The sequence below is a fragment of the Leguminivora glycinivorella genome, chromosome 19 (assembly GCF_023078275.1).
Source record: "Leguminivora glycinivorella isolate SPB_JAAS2020 chromosome 19, LegGlyc_1.1, whole genome shotgun sequence".
Classification (NCBI taxonomy): domain Eukaryota; kingdom Metazoa; phylum Arthropoda; class Insecta; order Lepidoptera; family Tortricidae; genus Leguminivora; species Leguminivora glycinivorella.
This window is the reverse complement of record NC_062989.1, coordinates 13,620,822-13,641,497: the sequence shown is the minus strand read 5'-3', so window position 1 is coordinate 13,641,497 and position 20,676 is coordinate 13,620,822. Positions and strand designations below refer to the sequence as shown.

The window sequence follows — 20,676 nt, the reverse complement described above, 5'->3', positions numbered from 1 at the left end:
ATAAATAAAACATTAAAAAAATGAATTAAAAAAGCTGTAATATCCGCACCTACGTATGCGACGACTGAGATTTGAACCCGTAACCTGTGGCTTGTAAGTCTAACGATAATCGCCGGGGCTATACCTGGCCGTGACATATGGGTCGAAATTAGACTTTGTATAGCTTTCGCGTGTTTGTAACAAGCGTTGCTTCAACGATTCTGAAGAATGGAAGAATACATTTCACAAGATGACGGAGATCTGTCAAATGGTAGAAGGGAAAAACGTGAGATAGATGTATGTACTGACAAGTATATACTCTTTTCGACGACTGTCAAATCGCATGCCTAAAATAAATATGTAATTTTTTAAATTACTTTGGACTTTATTATCGGTGGGAAACGTCTGTTTTTAATCTACCTAAAATATTACTTATGTAGAAATAGGCATGTAATGAGGAGGAACACTCAAAGGATACGACAGATGGCGCCACCCTATTAGTCCGTGAGACGTGATAGCGAGAAGCTGATAATTATGTTTTTTTCTCTCTCTCTCACATATGAATGACAGTGACATGCCTAGACTCTTGCATAGGCGCCGCCTGGCGGGGTAAAATGTCAGTGTGCCTCCTCATTTACGTTAATGTGTAATAGAAGAACAGAATAAAAAGCATGCGACACGGCTCATCACCTACTCTCGGCCCAGTTCCACTGGCGTGGTGGTTTGCCATATGAATTCCTAAATGTAAGACACTAAGGTCCAAACCAAACCACGCAAAAAATGTAAATATATTATTAAATTAAAGTATTAAATAAAGGTCAAACTTATTGGGTGGATTATCATGCTGTTAATATTGTTAAATAGGGACAGTAAAAGTCAACCTCGTACTATTATCTGTTCCTAATTTGCCTGGTCAAATATTTAGATTTTTTTATTTCCATATTGGTGGTTTTTATATGCTAAATATCTGAAATATTATGTGCTATTCATTTCTGCTTAAAAATATCTGTTGTTATATTTGCTCTAGAGCACGTTAGAAAAAATTCAAAAATTCTATATCATTAAAAAAAGTCTTATTTCCCGTCATATATTTAGGTGGCTTCGGGTTGTAAACCTTAAAACTGATTTTTTTTTACATGTGTCCACCATTAAATTACTGTGAGGTATTTTGCCGAAAGAAAACGCTTATTTTTTGGGCGATTAAGACACTAAGGTCCAAACCAAACCACGCAAAAAATGTAAATATATTATTAAATTAAAGTATTAAATAAAGGTCAAACTTATTGGGTGGATTATCATGCTGTTAATATTGTTAAATAGGGACAGTAAAAGTCAACCTCGTACTATTATCTGTTCCTAATTTGCCTGGTCAAATATTTAGATTTTTTTATTTCCATATAAATGGTTTTTATATGCTAAATATCTGAAATATTATGTGCTATTCATTTCTGCTTAAAAATATCTGTTGTTATATTTGCTCTAGAGCACGTTAGAAAAAATTCAAAAATTCTATATCATTAAAAAAAGTCTTATTTCCCGTCATATATTTAGGTGGCTTCGGGTTGTAAACCTTAAAACTGATTTTTTTTTACATGTGTCCACCATTAAATTACTGTGAGGTATTTTGCCGAAAGAAAACGCTTATTTTTTGGGCGTAGTTTTTTTTAATATCTTCCATTCCAAACTATTGGTGGATTCGAAAATATAGGTTTTTTAAATTGCGATTAAACGCTGTATATGAAAAAAAACTACTGTTGTAGAATTATTTTCAAAAATATCGCACCGTTCTTAGGCTATTTCTACTCCAAGCACTGAAAGTTGTTTTTGTATGGAGAGCCAAAAAGTGTCAAAAAATCGAATTCAGCAAAGTTAGTCTAGAGCCAATTTGGCCACAAGTCGTCTCCTTCACGATTTTCGTCGACATCTCTTCTAAATACCTAAAACAGGTATGGATATGTTCCTCGTTCTCTCCAGATTACGAATTGACCTGTTTTAGTTTAAGGAGGGGGGGACGGGTCCAGAAAAAGGGGGGGAAAGATGGCGACCGACCATCATAGATATTTATTCACATCTCGAGTCCTATGGCACCAATCTGTTCGTGCGAGGTGTCATTTGAAAGCTTATTAAACCTACTTTAATTGTTTTCAAACAACTATGCTCATAAAAGTAACCGTTTAGGAAATATTTGAAAATATGTGTTTTTTTATCGCACATGAATTGCACAAGTACTAGTAAAAAATGCGTCTAACTCAATAAACAATAACTTTACCGCAATTGATGTTATTATAAAATTTTCGCGTCTATTCATGCTCTTTCTAAAAATATAAGTTTCATTGGTATATGATAATATATAACCATGTAATTAAGAATTTTGTTTGGCAGGGGTTATCCTCCAGGTCGCCTAAACGGGCGCTGACCGTAGTAAAGTATTCAATATTTTTGAGGTCTTATTTTACGGATCCATATGTGAGAGGTATCGTTTGTAAGATAATTAAACCTACTATAATTATTTATACATAACTATAGTATTAAAGGTAGCTGTTTACATAATATTAGAAAATATGTGTTTTTTATCGAGCATGAATCGCACAAGTATTGGTAAAAAATGCTTCTAAGTCAATAAACAAGAACGTTACCGGAATTGATGTTATTATAAAATTTACGCGACTATTCATGAGCTTTCTAAAAATATAAGTTTTATTGGTAAGTGATAATATAACCATTAAATTACGAATTTTGTTTCGTAGTGGTCACTCCGCCGGTCGCATAAAAATGAGCGCTGACCGTAGTTAAGTATTCAATATTTTTAAGTTCTTATTTTACGGATCCATATGTAAGAGGTATCATTTGAAAGCAAATTAAACCTACTATAATTATTTTTGAATAACTATAGTAATAAGGTAGCTGTTTATAAAATATTTGAAAACATGAGTTTTTTTTTCGAGCACGAGTTGCACATATACCGATAAAAAATGCTTCTAACTTAATAAACCATAACTTTACCGCAATTAATGTTATTATAAAATTTACGCGAAACTTCATGCGCTTTCTAAAAATATAAGTTTTATTGGTGTATGATAATATATGACCAAGTAATTACGAATTTGGTTTAGCAGGGGTCACTGCGCCCTGTCACGATATTGGGTGCTGACTGACCGTCGCCAAATTTTCTACATTACTCAGATCCTATTTTACTGATAAATTTGTGAGAGGTATCATTTGAAAGCATATTATGCGTACTATCTTTATTTCTAATATTTCAAGTCGAAACTGTAGAAGTTTACAAAATATTTGATTAGTAATATGTGTAATTTACTGTGCATGAATAGCATTGGCATTGATAAGACACGCTTCTAGCTCAATAAATTATAGTTTTCCGCAATTGAAATAATAACAAAATAAACGGAAAATGTATGACTTACACAAAAAATAAGTTTGGTTTGTATTGCATAAACAATTAATTTGAATTTGTTCAGCTCACCTACTGCGCACCATCATATAAATGGATGTCCACCGTCGTTGCCTTTTTTTATGATTTTTCATATTTTATTTCACTAATCGTATATTCATAATAAATATAATCTATCACGTATCGAATTTACTTATATACTTAATTGATCAGTAAAATAAAATCTGTAAAATGATGAAAAAATTAAGGCAACGGTGGTGGACATCCGTTTATATGACGATTGACCGTGCGCAGTGGGTATGGTGGACAAATTAACATTAATTGTTTAAGCAAAACTAACAAAACTCATTTTTTGTAAAGGCCATACATTTTGCGGTTCATTTCGTTATTATAGTAATTGCGGAAAAATATAATTTATTGAGCTAGAAGCATGTTTCACTCGTATCAGTGCGAATGCTATTCATATACTACAGTAAAAATACACATATTGTCAAATATTTTGTAAACTTTTACAATTACGACTAAAATTATTAAAAAGTAACGATAGTACGCATAATATGCTTTCAAATGATACCTCTCACAAATTGATCGCTAAAATAGGATCTGAGAAATACATAAAATTAGGCGACGGTTAGCACCTATTTACGTCACGGGGGTCAAACCAAATTCGTAATTACTTGGTTGTATAACATCATACATCAATAAAACTTATATTTTTAGAAAGCATATGAAATGTCCTGTAAATCTTATCATAACATTATTTGCGGTAAAGTTATTGTTTATTGGTCATGCACCAAGATACAATCTTAAAAATTATGAAAACGGCAACAAAAATGGTCATCCATGTATATGACGGTGCGCAGTGAGTATGATGGATAAATTAACATTAATTGTTTATGCAATACTGACAAAACTTGTTATTTGAAAAGGTCATACATTACGCCGTTTATTTTGTTATTATATCAATTGCGGAAAAAATATAATTCATTGAGCTAGAAGCATGTTTTACTCACATCGGTTCCAATGCATATTTTCAAATATTTTGTTAGCTACTACAGTTACCACTAAAATAATTGAGAACTAATGATAGTACGCATAATATGCTTTCAAAAGATTCCTGTTAAATAAAATAGGATCAGAAAAATATAGAAAATTTGGCGACGGTCAGCATCCATACGTGGCCGGGCGCTGTGGCCCCTACTTAACCATATTTGTAATTACTTGGTTATATAATATCATACACCAATAAAACTTATGTTATTAGAAAGCGCACGAAATTCCGCGTAAATCTTATACTAACATAAATTCCGGAAAAGTTGTTGTTTATTGATTAAGAAGCATTTTTTACCAGTAGGTACTTGTGCGACTCATGGTCTATAAAACACATATTTTCAAATATTTTCTAAACAGCTACCTTTATGATTATAGTTATTTATAAAAAAATATAGTAGGTTTAATTAGCTTTGAAACGATACCTCTCGCATATGGATCCGTAAAATAGGACCTCAAAAATATTGAATACTTTACTACGGTCAGCGCCCATTTCTGCGACCGGGCAGAGTGACTCCTGCTAAGCCAAATTCGTAATTACATGGTTATATATTATCATATACCAATGAAACTTATATTTTTAGAAAGAGCATGAATAGACGCGAAAATTTTATAATAACATCAATTGCAGTATAGTTATTGTTTATTGAGTTAGACGCTTTTGTTCTAGTACTTGTGCAATTCATGCGCGATAAAAAAACACATATTTTCAAATATTTCGTAAACGGTTACTTTTATGAGTATAGTTATTTAAAAACAATTAAAGTAGGTTTAATAAGCTTTCAAACGACACCTTGCACGAACAGATTGGTGCCATAGGACTCGAGATGTGAATAAATATCTATGATGGTCGGCCGCCATCTTTCTCCCCCCTTTTTCTCAACCCGTCCCCCCCTCCTTAAACTAAAACAGGTCAATTCGTAATCTGGAGAGAACGAGGAACACATCCATACCTGTTTTAGGTATTTAGAAGAGATGTCGACGACTTTTTGTAAAAGAGGTCGTTTGGTCCCTGACTAAGTTAGAAGCCTTCAGAACTTTCTTAATCTGATTACAATCAGAAAAATGTTTACTATTGTGGAAACAGTATATCATCAGGTATATTTTGGCTAATATAATTAAACATTAAAAAATCTTTTTAACAGGAAAGTTTTGTAAAGACTTCCAGAAGACAGTGGACAAAAAAATATTGGTACCATGAGATATACACTGCTAAAATTCATAGACCAACTAACGTTATGGTATTTTTATATCTTTAATTTGTAGGTTGATATCCACAAATTATATAGAAACGGTCTTGCTTGAAAATTAACTTTCTATTAAAAGATTTGCCATATTATGTATGGCCGGATTTTATCGTGTACAGTCTTTATTAAATTCTAATGAGGAGACCTAAAAGATTAGACTAGATGTCGCTACTACAGATGAAGTGCGAAAAGGGTTTCCTTCGGAGACGTTCGTGTTTGTCATGCTAGTTCAGTCAATGTCAGTACATCTTGTATTGACACTGACTGAAATAGCATGACACGTTCTTACGTTTCCGTAACAATTCGAAGGCAAATCTTTTCGAACTACATCTGTACAACCAGGGGCCCGTTTCTCGAAAGGTACAAGCCTTGTATTACAAGTGCGCGAACTTTCAAATCGTATGGGTTGTCATGGAAACACACTTGTAATACAAGCCTTGTACCTTTCCGAGAAACGGGCCCCAGTGAATACATCATTTTACAGGTGGCAGACATAGGATTCCGCGGAGTAATAGTACATTACATCAGAGGCCGGGAAAATGAGGATTTCCGGCCAAGGGGGTATATACGGCCGAGCGAGCGTGCGAGCGAGGCCGGATAGGGATACGAGGCCGGGAATCCGTTTTCACGCCGAGGCATGTATAGTGCTTTTCTCAAACATACAATGAAATAAAATAAAAATGCTCTAAAGGACAATATTTTATAAAAAAAAGTTACTTTGCAGGCCTAGGCCTAAAAAATAATATGATATCCCTTTACAGTCCTCTCGAGTTGTTGCGCCCAAAAAGCGATACTTCCCAGCCCATTTTAAGAAACGTAAAGACAATATTTCATTGCATGTTTGAGAAATAGTACATTACATCAGAGGCCGGGAAAATGAGGATTTCCGGCCAAGTGGGTATATACGGCCGAGCGAGCGTGCGAGCGAGGCCGGATAGGGATACGAGGCCGGGAATCCGTTTTCACGCCGAGGCATGTATAGTGCTTTTCTCAAACATACAATGAAATAAAAAAAAATGCTCTAAAGGACAATATTTTATAAAAAAAAGTTACTTTGCAGGCCTAGGCCTAAAAAATAATATGAAATCCCTTTACAGTCCTCTCGAGTTGTTGCGCCCAAAAAGCGATACTTCCCAGCCGATTTTAAGGAACGTAAAGACAATATTTCATTGCATGTTTGAGAAAAAATATTTGACAAGTAGAGTTCCTATATTGATAAACTCAACTATCTATAATCAAATAATTTTGCTCCGAGGAATCCTATGTGTGTTCATATGTTTCCAAGCCGGATATAATCTTGGAAAATATACATGATGAAATCTTATATTTCTGACACAATAAAATTGAATAAAATGACAGTTATATTTATTTGACAAACACACCACTGCAGATTTATGCAAATCAATGCTATTTGTCAAGCGACTTCAGTGCAAAAAACGCATTGATAGTTTAAGACGGCTCTTTTCTTAATAAAATGTAAAGCGAATCCAGAAGGTTTACAAAAAATAAGATAGCTTACCGTCAACCATATTATTGAGTAGCCTCTCGTAATGGCGTGAGTCGTTGGTGGGACTTTCACGACGGAACCAGCGGCTGAATCTACTACCACCTTCGCTCTCACCACCACCATTCTGAAAAGATACCAGTAGGGGGTAGGGCACAGCGAATGATATTCCGCTTTGTGTGGTAGGGCACAGCACAGCGGATATCATCTCGCTCGAATCTAGAGCAGAGCCCAACTGGGGTAGTACCTCCGCCTTACAGAAAACCGCAGCAAAATAGCACTAGACTCTACTCATAGTGTTGTGTTCCTGTCGGTGAGTAAGGCTGCCAGAGCTCAACGAGGGTGCGGTGTGCTGATGACGGGAGGACTTATGGAACTGACTTATTCCGTCTATTGTCCTTTGAGTCGTCGGCAACCCGAACCCTCCTTGGAACTAGTGCACACCTTTTTACTGTGTATGTAACACAGGCAACACAGCAAAAGGGAGTGTACAAGTTTCTAATGGGGTGGCAACGCGCATGTGACACTCTTTGAGTTGCAGGCGTCCATAGGTTACGGTGACCGCTTTCCATCAGGCGGGCCGTACGCTTGTTTGCCACCGACGTAGTATAAAAAAAAAAAAGTAAATAAATATAGATACAATCTGCAATCATCGTTAATGGCTCACTTCACGACCATTGTATTTCACGGTGGTTTTATTGGCGTGCGAGGAGTTACCGCATGCTGCTTATCGACATAGTCGATGAATGAAACAAACATACAAGCGACTTCTCTCGGATAACACATATTATTTTCTTGCAACCGTTTTTCACCACGCTGCCACTCAAACAAAAACGACCCTCGTATCGGTGCCGATTTTTGGCATGATAACTGCTATGCATTTTATACGCATAGGTATGCATTTGAAATCTTAATTTTAATCCAACCATATTATGTTAAAGTTGCTGATATATGTGTCACGTGGCCATAAAGTCAGGTTTTGCTCAAAACTATCGTTTACATACCGTGAGTACGTCGGGTATGGAGTCCAGTTTGAGGAATTCGTCAAGGTTGAAGTCTGGCTGCGAGCCGGCCGGCTCCTCAGCCTTCGATTCCACGCCGGAATCCTTATCCTGGAGACAAAATATCACGTTAGCAAGTGTGGATGAAGAATCCTGGGCTGTGTATTCCTAAATATATTATTTTATTCGATAACATGTTTATTTTTTTTTGTTATTCGTTTGGCTTGATAAAATCCTTACGGTTCTTCATGGCTCATCTATTATCAAATTATCCTACAACTCAGTAAGACCGCGTATGAGATGTAAACGGTAATCGGCAAATCAAGACTGCACATTGCAATTGACCAAATATAGTACATTACATTACTGCAGAGACCGGAAAGTAAGAGGTTGTCGGTCGAGTAGATATGTGATTTTCAGTATATATAAAAAAAAAAAAAAATAGAAACTGATTGCAAAATACTCCTTGCTCCTTGCTCCCGGCATTTGCCACGGCTCATGGGAGCCTGTGGTCCGTTTTGACAACGAATCCCAAGATTTGGCGTAGGCACTAGGTTTTTACGAAAGCGACTGCCATCTGACCTTCAACCCGAAGGGTAACTAGACCTTATTGGAATTAGACCGGTTTCCTCACGATGTTTTCCTTCACTGAAAAGCGACTGGCAAATATCAAATGACATTTCGCACATAAATTCCGAAAAACTCATTGGTGCGAGCCGGGGTTCGAACCCGCGACCTCCAGAACGAAAGTCGCACGTACTTACCGCTAGGCTACCAGCGCTTCACTACTGGTGTTTTTATTATGCACTAGCTTTTGCCCGCGGCTTCGCTCGCGTTAGAAAGAGACAAAAAGTAGCCTATGTCACTCTCCATCCTTGCAACTATCTCCACTTAAAAAATCACGTCAGTTTGTCGCTCCGTTTTGCCGTAAAAGACGGACAAACAAACAGACAAACACACTTTCCCATTTATAATATTAGTATGGATTGAATTGTAATGTTCTTATTATTTGTGCCGTTTGTATATCCGAGGTCTTTATAGAGAGAGTACGTCGTAGACGTCGCATCGGACCGATAGATGGCGCCATCGTTCGTTGTAAGTCGCTCCGGCGTCATACCGCCGCGATGTTGGTAGTCCCGTTTTCCCCACCTGCAACATAAGGCTCCTCGCGCCCCGACCCGCCACCAGCCACCTCCATTGTTTCGTCGAACGCCGAAGTGACCGGTTGTCGCGTATTCCGTTCGAACATTTTTACAGCATGGTGTCTCGAAATTAATCTTTTAGTTTATATTTCCTCGTTACTTCTGGTCAAACCAGAATTATTCGTGTTTTTATTTAAAAAGTGGCTTATAACATTTCGGAATTATGAAATTTTTCAATTCATCCGTCAATTCTTTCTTCCCTTTTAATTTACGCTCGTTCGTCTTGAATAATGAGATATATTATGCCTCGCTAGCGATCATTATTCGTCTTTCGGGGTTCTCACGATAGAAATGAACGAGCGGTGCTTTATGATTCTACCCACTTTTTTGTAAGAAAGTTCCATGCTGCAAAAATCGTTACCGTTAATCAGTTTTCTTTTTTAAACTATTCGCATTTCCGAGACTAAAGTAGGAAGTGTTATCCGCGTATTAAAAGTTTCGCGCGAGAATATAAGTGGTAACGTAGGTAAGTTGCTCCGCCGGGGACCACGTGCTCCGGGGACCACGTGCTTCGCGACCGCGTGCTGCGCGACCTGCGGGCTGCGGCGGCGGCGGCGGAGGGCGCGGGGAAGGAATACCGCGCTCCAAGGAGGTTTGAATTTCTCCGACGAATGGGTGAGCAGCTTCATATTATTTTAGAAAGAACATGTTCGGTTTCCGATTCGGTGCGGAGGACGGCGGACACGTGTCGGCGCCGAAACTTACTGTAGCGCTGCGATAGCGCCACTGACCGCTGCAGTGTTGTCCGCCGCGTCGACGCCGCCGAAGTTGCGTAGAAGTTGCTTCCTCGTTAACGACCTCTGCGGTGCCGCCGAACAACGTTGTGGCCGCCGCATAGGCGTCGCGTGCGACGCTGTAAGTATGTCTGCTGCTGCCCCGACACGAATTTTTACGAAGGGTTGAGCGCCGTTAGTGATCAGTCGTCAATACGCAGGCTACCAGCGCAGCCACCTACGCCCGCGAGCTTGCTGAAGCTGTCCACCAATATTGGTGATCCAGAGCGTTCGTCTGCCGTGACAACGCCGCGATCCTGCTGAAGCTGTCCACCAGTATCGCTGGCCGCCACGCTTATGCTGGCGCCTCGATGGTGATGCAGAGCGTGCGTCTGCCTTGACAACGCCGCGAGCCTGCTGAAGCTGTCCACCAATATCGCTGGCCGCCACGCTTATGCTGGCGCCTCGATGGTGATGCAGAGCGTTCGTCTGCCGTGACAACGCCGCGATCCTGCTGAAGCTGTCCACCAGTATCGCTGGCCGCCACGCTTATGCTGGCGCCTCGATGGTGATGCAGAGCGTGCGTCTGCCTTGACAACGCCGCGAGCCTGCTGAAGCTGTCCACCAATATCGCTGGCCGCCACGCTTATGCTGGCGCCTCGATGGTGATGCAGAGCGTTCGTCTGCCGTGACAACGCCGCGATTCCGCTGAAGCTGTCCACCAGTATCGCTGGCCGCCACGCTTATGCCGGCGCCTCGATGGTGATGCAGCGAGCTCATCTGCCGTGACAACGCCGTGATCCTGCTGAAGCTGTCCACCAGTATCGCTGGCCACCAGTATCGCTGGCCGCCACGCTTATGCTGGCGCCTCGATGGTAATGCAGCGCGAGCGCGCTCATCTGCCGTGACAACGCCGCGATCCTGCTGAAGGCGTCCACCAGTATCGCTGGCCGCCACGCTTATGCTGGCGCCTCGATGGTGATGTAGAGCGTTCATCTGTCGTGACAACGCCGCGACCCTGCCGAAGCTGTCCACCAGTATTGCTGGCCGCCACGCTTATGCTGGCGCCTCAGTGGTGATGCGGAGCGTAATACTGTTAACCGCTGCACAGGCGTCGCAATCCTTCTGCTGCGTCTGCCGTGACAACGCCGCAAGCTACTTGAAGTTTTCCACCGGTGTCGTCGGCCGCCACGCTGATGCTGGCGCCTTGATGTCGCCTCGATCGCACGAGGTAAGATTGCAGACGCGGCGACCTTCATCGCGCCACCGAGCGCAATACTGCGGCTGCCGCGAAGGCGTCGCTAATTTTCCTGCCGCGTTTGCCGTGACGACGCCGCGAACTCTGTCGATGCTGTTCACCGATGTAGCTGACTGCCACGCTGGCGCCGGTGCCTCCCGCGCTGACGGCGGCGACCTCGAGAGGGCCACCGAGCACGATACTGCGTGACGCGACAGGGGCATCGAAGACGCCTTTCGAGCTGACGACGGCCGTCTCAATCTCACCGCCGAACGTAACACCGTCTGCTGCAGTGACAAGCTGGTAAGATTGCTGATGTGCTCCCTTGGTGTCGCTGGCCGCCACGCCGACGTCGGCGGCTGCCGTCGCGCCTGATGTCACGCTCACCGCGAACACTGTCTTCCGCTGCAATGGTGCCACGACCACGACTATCCAGGCTCCGTCTGCTACGGTATCGTTGCAGACTCTGTTGCTGAACAGGCTGATACTTCCCTCCAATGTGACGCCGGGCGCCGCTATCAGCTGACATCCCGTACACTATGGTATCCACTCTTCTCTTTCCAGTTCCCGTGAAGTACTTTGACAGTATTTACACTCTATTTTGACCAAGGACTCCTCCGTCGCCGAAGTGAGAACAGATAAATTCTAAAGATGCTACGTCCTAACGTGGCTTGGCCACCCATAGTTGAACGAGGTAAGACGTCAATAACTGGACGAGGAGCCGCACTGCTGCGAGGGTGTCCTGACGATGTTCGCGAGCTATCTAATCGGAGAGGCGCCTCGCGAGACGACCCTGTGGTTCCTGTACATCGCTCATTGTGTAGGTCAAAGACATCGTAAAGGTTTGCGGAATAAAAACTCAGAATGTCCAGATCTGAATTCGAGCCAGCGTCCTGCATCCTGAGCGTGCGTCTGTTTACCGGGCGGACACCAAAACCGATCGGTAATCTGGCCGCGGGGGTTCCAAGTACACGAAGATTTCCCGGAGGCTTGTGGCGCCCCCTGTCCATTCGAGAGATGAACTTGTTCGCCGAGCCTCTAATAAACAAATTGGCAAAAATAAACCCGCTTCGCCTTAGTGAACTTAAGGTTCCAGCTCAAAGCGAAAGGGGCCAGGAACTCAGGAGGACTTCAGTAGTTATCATCTGGCTCGACTATACTGAATTAATAGTGCTTGATTCGATCGTAGAACCTGATTTCATCAATTTCACAACTTTCGTAGTCTACAGAGGAAGGTTGCACCGCTGCAGTTTCCAGCATTACCTCGTACAGCTGCCGATAGCTGTAGGCCAATCGCTCCTGTTTTGCTTGCATCTGCAGCCCGATAAGACCTTCAATAATCGTAACATTGTACGAAGTAAAGCTCTTCCGATGGAAAATAATCTTCAACAGGCGGTGGCGCTGGCGACTGAAGTGACATGCAGCCGGATTAAGGTTCGCATAGCACTATATGCTATGCACAGTTCGGTTGTATGTTATGTTATGCTGTACGATGGCAGGACTACATCTCTTCTGTTACGAGTAACTACGACAGTAACTGCTGACTCCAACAGACTGTCGTACGAGGTCAGTATGCACCCCTGGGAGCCAAGTGACCTTCGGTGACCTCGCCTTCTTCTGCTTCGCCCGACATCGTACCTCTTCGTCTGCGAGAGCCCTGCATTACACCGTACAACGGTACGTATTAAGCCTCCGCCACACATAAAGCGCATTCCGCTTCGCTAACGCTACGCTATCAGCGCGCTGAATGCGCGCGCATTCCGCTCGCGTCCCGCGCGCGTTGCGCTCGCAATCCGCGCTCGTTAGTTCCCGCTAGCGCCCACTGGGCGCAACGCCAGCGTTTGTGCGGTGCACCGCCATTATTGCGCTCCGCCTACGCTCTCAAAGCGCGCATGTGTGGCGGTGTTTTAATTCATCCCTTGACCTGCTACCACGACGTGTTCAGCAACCACCAGCGATGCGACACGGCCGTCACCTCTCAGTCTACGCTGTCGACCTTCATTGCACGAAGTAGAAATCCGTCGCATCGGGTTTTGGATTAGGTAATGGATTACCCTAAGAGTCAATGACTGACTTGAAGAAATCGACTGATACCTCCGTCCAGTGTAGTAGCAATCGACAGCGCTTGTACTTTTCATCTTCTAGGCTAGTTTTACCGAGCGATCAGTATCCTCAAATGCCCTCACTAAAAAGAGTTCAGAGTTCAGGAGTCTCGCTTGCAACCGCGCTCGCTTGACGCGAAATAGTCTGATCGAAAATACCAGTATTGTAACAAATAGCCCTTGGGCGCGTGAGTGATGACCTTTTTCTGTGTTTGATATAGACGTAAAACGTTGGACTTTAAATAGTCATATCAAAGCTAATATTGATTTTGATAATTTTTACGAAGGGATGACAAAAGCAGTATCAATTACGTTACCCTGCTACAGTACAGATAGTTACACTACTTTTACAGTTAATTTCCACACTTTGTGTCTGAAATTGGGTTTATAACCTGATAAAATAACGTCTCTGTTAATAATAATAGTGTATCTAAAGTTTTTGTATCTTGTTCAAGTCAACCTCGCCTACGTCTTTTTTGGTTTTGATCTGCGAAATATAATAATGTCATTTCTCTAACTATTCGCTGACTAAAGCTAAACGTCATCACGAAAATCTCTTTAGGCGTTTCTGGCACCGAGATATTCGCGGATCGAAGGCGATTTCGACTGATACATCTGTCAAATCGGTTCAACAACTGATTCACTTATTCTTCTATGCTATGCCAATAGGGCTACCAAAGGCTTGCGCGAGTTGCGCGCCAGCTGACTCGCCACCAGGAGATAATAAACAGGTCTCTATAAAGACCTCGGATATACAAACGGCACAAATAATATAAAAATTTTACCTTCCAATAAAATTATTATTATTTTGCCTGGTATATCCGAGGTCTGAGTGATGCCTTCCTGGTAGGCTTAATATACCGTCGGCACTTCTCCTCAACAATGAGGGTGGCTGGTGGCGGGTCGGGGCGCGAGGAGCCTTATGTTGCAGGTGGGGAAAACGGGACTACCAACATCGCGGCGGTATGACGCCGGAGCGACTTACAACGAACGATGGCGCCATCTATCGGTCCGATGCGACGTCTACGACGTACTCTCTCTATAAAGACCTCGGATATACCAGGCAAAATAATAATAATTTTATTGGAAGGTAAAATTTTTATATTATCGTTACTCACATTGCTAGTATCATTGGAGTCTTCAACTGGTGCAGTTTCAGACGTAGACTCACTCCGCCACCGCTCGTGCCGCTCGCCTCGCTCGGGGCGCTCGCTACGCTCGTTACGCTCGCTCCGCTCGATGCCGGGCGATCTGGCACCGCCGTTGTTGTTCCATTTCTAAAGGTATTAGTGAGACTCGTAATTTATTACACAAATTCAATTTAGAAGGGTCCTAATTCCTCTTAGAATAGTATAGAAAAATTTTTATTCGTACACAGACAATAAAAAATATTTAAGAATGACATAGTAGAATAAAGTGCCAAAAAAGGTCTTCTGATGAGATCATTAAGTAAGAAAATACTTAAAGGTCTATTTTTTTTTTATTATTATAAATGGGCTTACTCTGGCTGGTTTTAGCGTCACGCGCCTTTTAGTGGCGCGGACCCGGACCCTTTGGATCAAGTATCAAGGATCAAGTATTATAGAGAGTTACTGTCAAAGTAAAATGTGTAATCACAGTGCATAGACTGACATCTCTCGACACAAGCTTAAAACTTTTGAACCTCAGTTTTGACAATTTGGCCCATATTCTTAGCTTGATATGTGTTAAAATGTCAAATATTAGTATTAGCGCCATCTAGCGAGCGTCACCCAACGGTGTAACACCATCTAGGCCTCCGTACCTTTTCCTATATGGTCCTGAGGTACGTTTTTTTCTTAGACGTAGCTGTCTATACGGAGTTACATATATGTCTTTGGCGCGGACGAAAACATCAACTTCATACAAATTGGCCCTGTAGATCGCTCCGCGCGGACGGTTGGCGTGACACTAAAACCAGCCTATGATATCTACCAAATAGACACTGTAAACATAGGTACTAGTAGTGTATTTACCTCAGTCTCTTTGCCACTCGTCGAGCCGTTCTTTTTAGTGGGCTCGTCGAAACCGCGGAGCTCGATAGTGTCATGTTGAGATGTCGGCCCTCCACTAAACCTGCAAAACGAAAAATTTTACAGTTCAATCAATAATTAAGACGTGAGATCTATACTAAGATTGATATAACCTAACCACAAAATTAAAATTTTGAAAAAACCCCCGACCGCAACCTAGTGGACCGATTTTCATGAAACATGGCTAAGAACACTCCCGACTAACTCAGCTTTCAGACAAAAAAAACTAAATCAAAATCGGTTCATCCGTTCAAGAGCTACGATGCCACAGACAGACACACACACAGACAGACAGACAAACAGACAGACAGACAGACAGACATACACACAGACAGACACGTCAAACTTATAACACCCCTTCGTTTTTGTGTCGGGGGTTAAAAATGATAATCATAATAACTTTTCCCGCGGCTTCGCTCGCGTTAAATTCGAAAATTGCGGAATACTCCATACAGACTTCCACCCCTATTTCAGGGAAGTGGGGGGTTCGAAAGAGACAAAAAGTAGCCCATGTCACTCTCCATCCCTTAAACTATCTCGACTTAAAAAAGCATGTCAATTCGTCGCTCCGTTTCGCCTTGAAAGACGGACAAACAAACAGACACACACACACATACTTTCCATTTATAATATTAAGTTTGGATATTGGATGGATTGTCATCCATCAACCCGCTGGGTGGACAGTGTTCAGTACCGTGCGGAACGGAGAGCTTTGGTGCACAAAATAACGACATCATGTGGTCGCGACCCTCAGCCATGGAAGAAGAGAGAAGAGAACTGCCTCGCAACATGCGTCAATCTGTGTGGACCCGGCTAATCACGAACTTTACAATTTAAGTCCGTCAAGGAGAATTCACACAAGCTTTGTAAAAATGAAAACACAAAAATAAGAACTGTATATCACCGTTTCTATTGTCCCGGATCTGTAAGTTCACATTTTTGACACATTTGATTTGAAGTATGTTGCGATGTGGCTAAGACGTAAGACGTTTGCCAATTCTAACGATTAATTTCGTATTGGTTGAATCGATTAGGCCCTATGTACAAAGAGGCGCTTAAACAAATATACGATTTCTATCAACTTACTGAAATGTTATTTGAATCGAAATGACAGACTCTACCACAGCACTAGTTTAAAAGTAAAAATTAATGATAAATGACATAATAAGTAAATCCTGCGTGATAATATCGTAAAATACTCGCTAACGAAGATCCGCAAAAAATATAACATGTGTTAGATTATGTTTAAAGGAAGCGAAACATTGTTTTTAAGTACTTGATTTTTTTTAAATATTATTACAGGATTTTATTTAAAATTTCATTAGGTTGCGCGAGTTTATGTTTTGTGGACGCTGTCATGTGTCAAAAAGGGGTTCCCTCTATTTGGCATAACTTTAATTGTCCGAAACGATTTTCGCATAACAGACTTCGCATAATCGATTTTCGCCGAATGTTAATTTGGCAGAAAACTTATTTGTCATAATCGAAAATAATACGAATAACACATTGTCCGAAAATAAGTTCGCATAATTCTGTTTACGCCGATTGTTTTTATGAATAAAATTAATTCGCATAATTGTATTTGGCATATTTCTTAAAATCATAATATCCACCCATACTAAATGCTGTTAAGAAAGTCGGTTTGGTTAGGTTAGAACTGCGACCTCAACAAATAAAACATTTTGTCAAGAATTTCGGTTAGGTTAGGTTAGAACTGCAACATTAATATAGTAGTATTACCTATGATAAAAATTCTGCGTAGTAAATTTCCACTAAACCATGTTATGCAGAAATAATTTATGCATAATCGCCATTCGGCGAATAACCTTTATGCATGAAATATATTCGGACAAACAAAAATATGCCTAGACAAATTATGCGTAACTATACTATGCCATAACAGATTATGCGAAAGGTGAATTATGCCAATATAGATTATGCCAAAAAGAATTCTCGATTGTAAAATTATGCCAAAACAAGGGGAACCGTCAAAAAGAGGTTCTTACAGCTCTGGGACAATAGAAGACCTCGATTTCTTTACAACTCTGATAGTCTTTGAAGGTCGTAGTCGTAAAAAGAGAAAGGTTGACAGAGTTAAAATCTACCAAATCTAGTTAAAAACTATTTTAGTTTGAAAGTGCTTACCACTCTGGTTCATCTTCTTTCTCAAACCGTCGTTGAGAATAGCGACCACCTGATCTGCGGTTGTCTTCCCTGTGGACAAAACAATACTTAAGAGTTCAAGGCGCAATTTTTAAACAACAATGGAACTTTATAAACTGAAATAGATACCATACACTAAAAAAAAGCGATCAAGCCCACTGGTGGCGAAGCCGGGAATCGAACCCGGGTCTCCAGCTAACGGTTTTAGCACTTCAGCTGAGTGCTAAAATCGTTACACCACCCCGACCGCCGAGGTACCCGTCGAAATTTCTCTAGTGTATGTTATCTCTGAAGGCTAGGCGCCTTTGACCAACTCTAAGGGCGAGCAATTTGTGCTTGCACCTCCTATATGAATCCTTTTTGCAGGATTACGATATAGCGATATAATGGAACTTTAATTAACTTAGTGTGTTGAATATCTCACCTCTCTCTCTGTTTTTCGTTGTTGAATCGGTCTTCCCTTTCCCTCTTAATATCAGAGGAGTAGGAGTCACGGGTAAACGAACGCCGCTCGAACCTGCAACATTAATTATTTTCGACATTAATTATTATGTAAATGAGCTGATGTAATAGATTTATAATGATATGAGATATTAAATAATAAATAATAATGTAGTTCCTATATAATAATGTAACTGACTGTTTTTATTATTTAAGTTAAATTTTATTTAGTTATAGGAATAATTATGTATATTGTATACCGTAAAACGGTTGATTGTGACACAAGCTATAATTGTTTATTAATATTGTAACATCTGTAAACTGATTTGCACAATCTGACAATAAATGATTACTTACTTACTTACTATTAAAATATATGTTGGCATTTTTAGGATTTGGGACCCGTCACCGTCACAAAATTGACAGCGAGTTAATTTTTGTTAACAACTTACGTTAATTTTGGGTCTTAAATTCTGAAAATGCCTACCTATCGCCGTTGGGCCGGTGATCGCGAGGCCGGTAGGGTTCGCTGGGCTGATAGTCACCCTCCTCCCAACTATGCGGTATGTAGCATCATGAGTGAACATCCCTAACCTCCCTAATACTTACTCGTACCTATCGCCGTTGGGCCGGTGCTCGCGAGGCCGGTAGGGTTCGCTGGGCCGGTAGTACAGCCAGCGTCTATTGTAACATGGTCCCTAGCCTCCCTACTAATACTTACTCGTACCTATCGCCGTTGGGCCGGTGCTCGCGAGGCCGGTAGGGTTCACTGGGCCGGTAGTCGCCCTCCTCCCAACCAGAATGAGGTACGTCCCGCACCATGATTCGACCGGAACCTATGCGGCGGCCCGCTGTAACAAATATATGGAGTTAATAATGTCATGTGTAATCTTTATAAGTTTTATAACTCAATATAAAGGTGTGATTTCAGTAACCAGGCAATCAAGTATGGTCGCGCGATAAATGATAAAACATTTGGCCGTCCCTATCGGATATTTTATCGTCTATCGCGCGACCATGCTACCCGTGCAGATATCAAGTAGTATAGCAAAATGTTGGCAATACTATACAATGCTATGCTGAGGCTTGAAGCATGCATCACCTGTATTTGCCGAGTTTAGATTAATCTAGGCCTTTCATAAATCCTTTATAATCCTTTCGCAATAATAATTCGTCACGAAGAATTGAAAAGGCCACGTTTGCATTAGCAAAAAAAAAAAACACAAAGGATACAGTTGTACTACACAGCCACTTGTAAAGGAACCCTGTTTTGTAGACAGCACTACACTGGTTCAGGCTTGGCTTGAGCAGGCGAGGGGCTCAGCGGTGAATCTGGCTTCGTCCTGGCTACAAGAGGAAGCGGGGCAGCGGCCGCAGGCGCCCCACAACGGCCACAACCATTGGTAAAGGATCGTCGTTGGGGGGACAACACTATACCTGGTTCAGGCTTCGCTTGAGCAGGCGCGGGGCACAGCGGTGACTCTGGCCTCGTCCTAGCAACATGGGGTGGCGGGGCAGCGGCGGCTGGCGCCCCACAACCACTGGTAAAGGATCGTCGTTGCGGGGACAACACTATACCTGGTTCAGGCTTTGCTTGAGCAGGCGCGGGGCACAGCGGTGACTCTGGCCTCGTCCTGGCTAAATGAGGAGGCGGGGCAGCGGCCGCAGGCGGCCCACAACCACTGGTAAAGGATCGTCGTTGGGGGGACAACATATACCTGGTTCAGGCTTCGCTTGAGCAGGTGCTGGACACAGCGGTGACTCTGGCCTCGTCCTGGCTACATGAGGAGGCGGGGCAGCGGCCGCAGGCACCCCACAACCACTGGTAAAGGATCGTCGTTGGGGGGACAACACTATACCTGGTTCAGGCTTCGCTTGAGCAGGTGCTGGACACAGCGGTGACTCTGGCCTCGTCCTGGCTACATGGGGAGGCGGGGCAGCAGCGGCAGGCGCCCCACAACCACTGGTAAAGGATCGTCTTTGGGGGGACAACACTATACCTGGTTCAGGCTTCGCTTGAGCAGGCGCGGGGCACAGCGGTGACTCTGGCCTCGTCCTAGCAACATGGGGAGGCGGGGCAGCGGCGGCTGGCGCCCCACAACCACTGGTAAAGGATCGTCGTTGCGGGGACAACACTATACCTGGTTCAGGCTTTGCTTGAGCAGGCGCGGGGCACAGCGGTGACTCTGGCCTCGTCCTAGCAACATGGGGAGGCGGGGCAGCGGCGGCTGGCGCCCCACAACCACTGGTAAAGGATCGTCGTTGGGGGGACAACACTATACCTGGTTCAGGCTTTGCTTGAGCAGGCGCGGGGCACAGCGGTGACTCTGGCCTCGTCCTGGCTAAATGAGGAGGCGGGGCAGCGGCCGCAGGCGGCCCACAACCACTGGTAAAGGATCGTCGTTGGGGGGACAACACTATACCTGGTTCAGGCTTCGCTTGAGCAGGTGCTGGAGACAGCGGTGACTCTGGCCTCGTCCTGGCTACATGAGGAGGCGGGGCAGCGGCCGCAGGCGCCCCACAACCACTGGTAAAGGATCGTCGTTGGGGGGACAACACTATACCTGGTTCAGGCTT

General features: G+C 42.7%; 1 protein-coding gene across 1 annotated transcript in view; it reads right to left on the bottom strand.

Annotated features, from left to right (window-relative positions):
• Window positions 1–20,676, bottom strand: part of LOC125236822 (eukaryotic translation initiation factor 4E transporter-like) — a 54,318-nt gene that overhangs the window by 25,457 nt on the left and 8,185 nt on the right. Inside the window, 7 exon segments of the mRNA XM_048143749.1 lie at window positions 7,205–7,316; window positions 8,194–8,301; window positions 14,563–14,721; window positions 15,439–15,538; window positions 17,641–17,709; window positions 18,083–18,175; window positions 18,821–18,950. Of these exon segments, the coding sequence (XP_047999706.1) occupies window positions 7,205–7,316; window positions 8,194–8,301; window positions 14,563–14,721; window positions 15,439–15,538; window positions 17,641–17,709; window positions 18,083–18,175; window positions 18,821–18,950 (771 nt within the window).